The following is a 7,878-nucleotide window of genomic DNA, read 5'->3' on the forward strand; positions in this document are numbered from 1 at the left end:
TTACTTCAGAATCAGAATCAGAATTACTTTATTTATCCCCGAGGGGAAATTCTTGTTTGTTACAGACACATAGAAGAAAGGATAATTGAAATGAAATAGAAATATATAATAAATATCTAAAATACCTAGACAGCATTTAAATCCCTGAGTTGTTACCTAAAGAACATACTATTGTATAAACCTTTACATAGTAAAGAGCCTGACATGAATGTACAAGTATGAATGTACAGTGTCTGAGTGACTGTTACAGTTCAGAGTTCAGTAGTTTGATTGAGACAGGCAGGAATGACTTCCTGTGTCTCTCAGTGGTGCATCGTGGGAGTCGGAGTCTGTTGCTGAACGAGCTCCTGTAGCTGGTCAGTACAGTGTGGAGTGGGTGAGAGGGAGAGTCCAGTATGGTCTTCATTTTGGACAACATCCTCCTCTGACACACCTCTGTCAGAGAGTCCAGTTCCTCTCCCACAACATGGCCGGCCTTCCTTATGATTCTAATTGCATTGATTTTGCATGCCAAATAAACAAAAGATTAGAAAAGATAGTTAGGCTTTTTTGCCATATCACTTCACCAACAAGATATGATACAAACTTATAGTTTGTATCATTAGCAAAATGAATTTTGAGCTAATATGCTAACACAATATTTATATATTCATCTAATGGATGTCATTCTTATTCTAGTTCTGACATTTCACCTAAACATTTATTTGCTTATAGTAATATATTATATTATACAAAACATGTACATTAACCTCATTCAGAGGACGTTTTATAGCAGCACTCTGTATTAGGCTTTTTCCCTTCGAATCAATGTGTGATTATGATGGCTCTTAAGCACACAAGTGTAGCGTCAGCAGGATTTGTTATGCAGAGCTTCAGCTGTTACTGCCACGGCAGAACAATCCCCATTGTATGACTGCAGAATAGTAATTGTATGAGGCCCACAGTAAAGCCTCACTCACGCCTGGGTTGTAAAATTAGCGGAACAAATTTTGAACACGAGCAATCATGCTTACAAGTAAAATGCAAAACCTGACATCTGTTGATTCAGATTTAAAATGTCAACTTAATGAACTGTGTGCACTATAGGATTAAACAAATAACAAAAAGTGCTGCTTCAAAGAAAAATGTGCAAGAATAAACTGAGAATAAATACTGTATGGTGTTACATTTTTGTATTCACACAATCCAGGTCTGGAATTTTAATTAGAGAGGGAGGCTGGACTCTGACCTGGAGTAAATCTCTCTCTCAAACCCATCACACCATAATCACCTCTCTGTGGCCTCCTGGACTGTGGCGTGGTGTGTTTCAGGCCAACTCAAATACTGATGAGTTTTGATTCCAGTTTAAATGCACAAGAACAAAACAAATTTAGTTATTAAATAGAAGTCAGTGATTGGACTCCAAACATGGTACAGAATCTTAGCTAAGAGCAGGTAGGCACAGCCAGCTAACATGACTGACTTGTTGCCACGGTAACATTGAGTGTATCTTGGATTTTGTGAACTTAGCTAAGTATTATTTGCGAGTATTACAGCAAAGTATTACATTACTGAACCCCTCCCTACTGGTAGGCCATTAAAAGGGCCTACCAGTAGGGAGTAGAGGGCAGAACCCTTCCAGCTGTATGCAAGGCGGTAATAGCAAGTGATAGTAACCAAGATATGACAACATTCTTATCAACTTTCATCCAGAAGTCTCTCATTATTGTGTTCTGGAATATGAATTGAATCTTTTTCCTCCTTAGTGTCCCAGCAAGACATTCGGCAGCTTTGAGTCCACAAAGGGCTTCCCAGACGATGTGATCCAGTTTGCACGTCACCACCCTCTGATGTACAACCCGGTCTACCCCATGAGCCGGCGGCCCGTCTTCGTCAGAACTAACATGGACTACAGCTTCACTCAGGTTGCCGTAGACAGAGTCAGTGCTGCGGATGGACAGTATGACGTCATGTTTATTGGCACAGGTAATCAATATCTCTTATCCCTCCTAACTCTACAATTAGACACATGGAATGATAATAATTCAAGGTTGTGTTGATAATTCCAGACAAAGGGACAGTACTAAAAGTGATCAATGTCCCCAAGGAGAGCTGGAATAACATGGAGGAACTGTTACTGGAAGAGCTGGAGGTTTTCAAAGTAAGTTACATGTAGACAAAAAACACATATTTAATGTATTTCTCAAGGAGACCTGTCTCACTGTCATGGAAAATCATGGCCAATCCTGGTCAAAATAAATGCTTGTTATGTTATGAAGGGTTAGATCCATGGAACCTTAAGAGCAAAGTTAGTTTGAATGACAGAAAATGCTAAAAATCTATTAAGAATTTAAATGAGTGGAATTCTGTCATGTTTATTATTTTGTGTCCTCTGTTCCTCAGGATGTGTCAACTATCACCAACATGCAGATCTCTTCAAAACGGGTATCTGTCTTTTATATTTCACATACCTATACTGAAATCTCTGCAGCATTATGGCATCATATTTGATTAACATAATGGTACCTGCCAGGACTAACTCAGAACCTGAGAATTGAAGTGTCACCTAGTGGCAACATAAACATGAGAAAGCAAATGATGAGATGATTTATGACACAAAATTGCAGAAGCTGTATTTAACACATTCCTGAATTGCTCTTTTAAAGTCGTTCCTTCTGCTGTATTTTCACAGCAACAACTGTACGTCAGCTCCGACACAGGCATCGCACAGGTCCCCCTTCACCGCTGCAGTGTGTACGGGAAAGCCTGCGCTGAGTGCTGCCTGGCCAGAGACCCATACTGCGCCTGGGACGGAACATCCTGTACTCGCTACCTGCCAAACACAAAGAGGTCGCTGACACACACAATGTGACACACACCAGATGATACTTTTGATATATCATTCAAATGGGACTGAAAAAAGTCCTGATTCTTATTGTTAATTGTAAAACTCTTTGCAGACGATTCCGTCGGCAGGATGTGAGGAACGGAGACCCCAACACACTGTGTTCTGGAGGTAAAACCTTTTGGCTGTTATTGGTTGTTTACACTGAGTGCTACTCTTAAGAGAAAAAAAAACTCCATCTGATCCTGTTCTGACTCACAGAGACTCTTGACATCTGACGTCTCACTGTCCCTGTGCAAAAAGCTCCAACATACCCCCACCCTCATTCACCCTGGTGACCTCTGTCCTCACAGACCACAATACCAGCTGCTTTAGCTGCTATCTGTCTTTCTGCCACATAACTGAATCAGGCTAATCGCTCACAGTGAAGGAGCTCCCGAGTAATACAATTACATCATGCAGCAAGCTGGTTTGTGTAAAACTAATGAAGGTCAAAGTAATTGTCTCTGATGAGATTGGGACAATGCCAAAGTGCTGATCAAGACTCAGTTTGCACACCATTGTTTCCTTATTAATCTGTCTATTAGCCCTTCCAGGATAAATCCTCTGCCCTAGTTTGGGTCTAGACATGGGTGGATTTTAAGATTTCAATGCTATCAGAGCCCAATATATCATCGACATGGTGCTGTCATTTTGAATGTCTGCTGTGAAATTCAGCAGCCACTTCTGTCTGTATGATGTACATTTCATTATCAGGGAGTGAGCCTGAGTGTCTGTGTGAATGTCCATGCAGGCTTGTAAAGGTGTCCTGTGCTTTAAAAAGTGCGTCAATGTGGACAGTTGTCCACTGTCTAACTTCCAGTTCTTTATGTTCTTAATTTCTGCCCTACTACATCCTGTGCTTCCTTGGTTTGTCCCTCGTGTCCAGTTGTTTTCTTTCCTGTCTTGCCCTTTCCACCCTTTTATCTTCTGACCTTTCACCGTTGTTCCGCCCTGTCATGTCCAGTCATTCTTGCTTGGTCTTGTAGTACTTGAACACACATGCAGAGATCTGAGAGCAATGTTTTTGTCTCTCCTGCCCCCTGCAGACCATCACAAGCACCGCATCGCAGAGAGGAAGCTGTATGGGGTTGAGGGGAGCAGCACCTTCTTGGAGTGTATCCCCAAATCCCTTCAGGCCAGAGTCACCTGGACCTTCCAGAAGCATCCACAGAACCCACGAGAAGAGGTGAGAGGGATCAATCAATCAGTAAAACGTTATTTGTGTAGCACCACCCACTCAAATCGGAGGTTAAACAATACAGACAAAAGTGAGTAATACAAAAATACATACAGTATGTGCATATCAGATGTTTAATCAATCCCAAATATACCAATAACACAAATATAACATAATCTAAAATTAGGTAGATCATGAAAACGGGTCAAGAATCATACATTTACACCTGGGAAATGAGCAAAGTGGTGTTAAAACTGATCCTTGTCTGGTTTACAGGTACGATTAGATGACCGCATCCTTCAGACAGACAGAGGCCTTCTGATTCGCCGCGTCCTAAAGAGAGATATCGGAATCTACCAATGCCACGCCATGGAACACGGCTTCACCCAAACATTACTAGGTATCACCTTGGAAGTGGTACCCTCAACATCCTCCTCCATCTCCAACCTACCTTCTGACGCCCCTGTTCGATTAGACCCTCGCAGCGGAGGAGGGTCCCCAATGACCAATCAAAAGCTTTGGTATCGGGACTTCATGCAGCTGGTGGACCACCCCAACCTGAGTACCGTCGACCAGATTTGCGAACAAGTTTGGGCACGCAAAAACGCCGGGGTCGAGCAGGTGGAGAAAAGTTTTCCTCCTCCAGTGAAGGACATTCCGCCTCTGGGTCCTGCTGCCCGACCAGCCAACAAGAAATGGAAGCATCTGCAGGAAATAAGGAAGGGGAGAAACCGCCGGACCCATGATGGGAAGCCGAACCCTCGGGCGCCACGCAGCGCAGGGGAGTAACCACACAGAGAAAGAGAAGAAGGGAGAAAAGAATGACTAATATGAGAGGAGGAGAATGATAGACTGAGAGATCAAGAACTCCAGGAGGTGAAACACACACATACACACATGCACACACACACACAGCACCTCCTCTATTGTGTATATTTAACTATTGATGCCCTTTCTATAAAGTACCCAAGTCCCTGAGTCTCATCCCTAATGGCCAGCCATTGCATGTGCTGCCTTACTGCCCAAACTGATTCTGCACGATCCCTTTACACTGTTATATTAGAATAGTGGAGTGTACTAGCAGATATGTGGGTGTAAACCCACCTTTATCTGCGGGCAATAAGATACACTCACCTGTCAGTCTCTTTGCCACTGACTAGACAAGAATAGGAGGGTTCACAGCACAGGATCCACAAGCCAGCCACAACAATGTGTCACAGTATGCACTCCTACTCTCTGGACAACACCACTGGAAAAACAACCACACAAGTTTTGGATGAACTTTTCGTACCTGATCATTTCATACCAGGAGGAGAAAAATGGTGGGTTCAAGAACAATGACAAAACCTGACTCAAAACTGGAATCACGCAATGATATATAGAAGCATGCCGACAGAATATTTCAAAACACACAAAGACAACTTCTCCTGGTGCACATAGTTCAACTAACCTCACTTCTTCTCACAGGTTTTGTGCGAACAGTCACTAAACAGAGAAACCAGCAGCTTTTGGGCAGCCTGTGGAACACATCAGCATGTTGCAAATATGGCTATATTATATAGTAGGTTTTTGTTTTATAGGGGTTTTATTTAGGCATATTGAGGAATATCACAGCAAAATAAATCACACAATACAATACTAAAAAGAGCAGCCATGTCTGTAACAGATGTGATATGATTGCTTCACTGGTCCAAACCACTAGAGAATGGGAAAAGCTCCATAATGTGAGTAGCTTCCAAAACCTCACTCTTAACTAAAGATCGCTGTGTTCCTTTATTTTTGAAAGTCACATCGAGAAGCATGGAGATGGTGGAGCAGGATTTTTAGTATGACAACCCATGTTTCTGGGCTACCGTACAAGTATATATATTAGCATGATATTTATGAGCGTTCCTTTGACACTGTTCTTGCATATATTTGTTTGTGATAAATAGATATGCAAATCATATGAGATGAGCAAGTCGCTGATTCCTCAATCAGCACGGAGAGCTCTTCCTGTTTGTGCTAACCCACAATGCATTTCGGTTTGCAAGAAAATAAAAAATAAAATAAAAAAGACAAGAAAAACATCATACACTGTTGTAATCACTTCACAATGTAGTGTTACTGGCATTAATATCATTGACTTTTGCTGCTTAATAATGTCATCTCTACATAATGGACAATTAGTACTTTAAAGTCTTCCTACTCCGTGTCTTATAGTCTAATATCTCTGTGTATTATCTGTAAAGAAACCTAGTCTGTTTGTTAGTTGTCTGTGCTAATATGGTGTATGTGTAGCCTGCCCCCTAGTGTCCATTGTGTGTACAGGCTCAGACTCAAGAGAGCCTACCTCTGTGGTACGATCCTTTAATAATATCATAGTCTATCCACATGAAAGACAGAAAGAAAGAAAGCAACCGGCTGACTTTGTAAGATAAAACATACATTTATGTTTTCTCCACATGTTTTTTTATGATGAATATGTGCTCTAATTTGTGCTGCTGCAACAAACTATCGTTTCGGATTTGGCCAAATTCACTTATGGTGAGTCACCCTGAAGGCAGCATAAACTAGATCTGTGAGTGGATATTTTTTAGATGTATGGAATCATTGTCGTTGTTATTTATATACCTTCTTTATAGAGATGTAATTAACTCTTAAACTGAACTGACGCCTATAAAAGGGACACTCTGCATTTTGACACCACACAGTAGAAAATCTACATTAATAAAATTGACACATTGGGCTTTTTAAAACTTATTTTAAACTGCTAATGCAAAAATAAATATATAGTTATTTGTTTAAAAATTAACTTCACAGTGGTGTCAAACTTGCCTGAGTATCCTTTTTAAGCCAGCTGTTGTTTTGTGCTTGAAATTGCATGACCAATGTTAGTGGCTAACGCGTATGACAATGGTGTTGGTGGCAAGACAGAGCGAGACAAAGAAAGCACAATGTTGAATATTATTATTATTATTATTATTATTATTCCTATGTATTTATGTGCAAAGATAAGCTGATACGTTGTGGTGGATTTTTATTTTTCTTATAAATGTAGATTTACATCTGTATCTGTTCATGTTCTGCTGAGAAATACTCAACATTTTTGTACATTACAGCCAATGGAGAAACTCTTCTTTAAAAAAAAAAAACAGTGTCCAATCAGAGCCTTTGTTGTGCAAACAGGCCTCCAATCAACACTTCCTGTTGTATCTCATACTAACGTGACGCACCCCTGTTCATTATAGCTCACAAGGAGAGGCTTGTGTGTGTATGTGTGTGTGTGTGTGTGTGAGAGAGAGAGAAATATGTGTGCTTGCGTGTCTGTGTGAGTTTTGGGGGAAAGCAGAGCTGTGTATATAATGGCAAAGGATGAGTTGTTGTGCAGAGCGGTCTGTAGCTGAAAGTTCAAAGGTGGAAGGCCAAAGTTAACATGGTGCACTGTAATACTCCCAGGTCTTTGTGAAATGTCGTGTCAGATTGTTTTTGATTAACACAATAAAAATATGCAGTTACTTCAAGACATGGTTGTTCAATTCACCTGATCTGTCATTAAATATACAGTGGGTACAAAGAGTATTCAGACCCCCTTAAATGTTTCACTCTTTGTTATATGTACACACAGCACCCCATACTGACAGAAAAACACAAAATTGTTGACATGTTTGCAGATGTATTAAAAAGAAAAAGTGAAATATGACATGGTCCTAAGTATCAGAGCCTTTGCTGTGACTCATATATTGAACTCAGGTGCGTCCATTTCTTCTGATCATCCTTCAGATGGTTCTACACCTTCATCTGAGTCCAGCTGTGTTTGATGATACTGATTGGACTTGATGAGGAAAGACACACA

The 7,878-nt window shown here is 40.8% G+C and overlaps 1 protein-coding gene across 3 annotated transcripts in view; it reads left to right on the forward strand.

Annotated features, from left to right (window-relative positions):
• sema3b (sema domain, immunoglobulin domain (Ig), short basic domain, secreted, (semaphorin) 3B) overlaps positions 1-7,548 on the forward strand; it is a 58,008-nt gene extending 50,460 nt beyond the window's left edge. For all 3 annotated transcript variants that reach the window (XM_028409352.1, XM_028409354.1, XM_028409353.1), the window contains exons 12-18: positions 1,746-1,965; positions 2,049-2,140; positions 2,383-2,424; positions 2,672-2,829; positions 2,940-2,995; positions 3,913-4,052; positions 4,320-7,548. In XM_028409352.1, coding sequence (XP_028265153.1) covers positions 1,746-1,965; positions 2,049-2,140; positions 2,383-2,424; positions 2,672-2,829; positions 2,940-2,995; positions 3,913-4,052; positions 4,320-4,832 — 1,221 coding nt within the window. In that variant the 3' untranslated portion in view covers positions 4,833-7,548. The remainder of the gene's footprint in view (positions 1-1,745; positions 1,966-2,048; positions 2,141-2,382; positions 2,425-2,671; positions 2,830-2,939; positions 2,996-3,912; positions 4,053-4,319) is intronic.
• Positions 7,549-7,878: the final 330 nt, after the last annotated feature.

This window comes from Parambassis ranga, chromosome 7 (genome assembly GCF_900634625.1).
Source record: "Parambassis ranga chromosome 7, fParRan2.1, whole genome shotgun sequence".
Lineage (NCBI taxonomy): Eukaryota > Metazoa > Chordata > Actinopteri > Ambassidae > Parambassis > Parambassis ranga.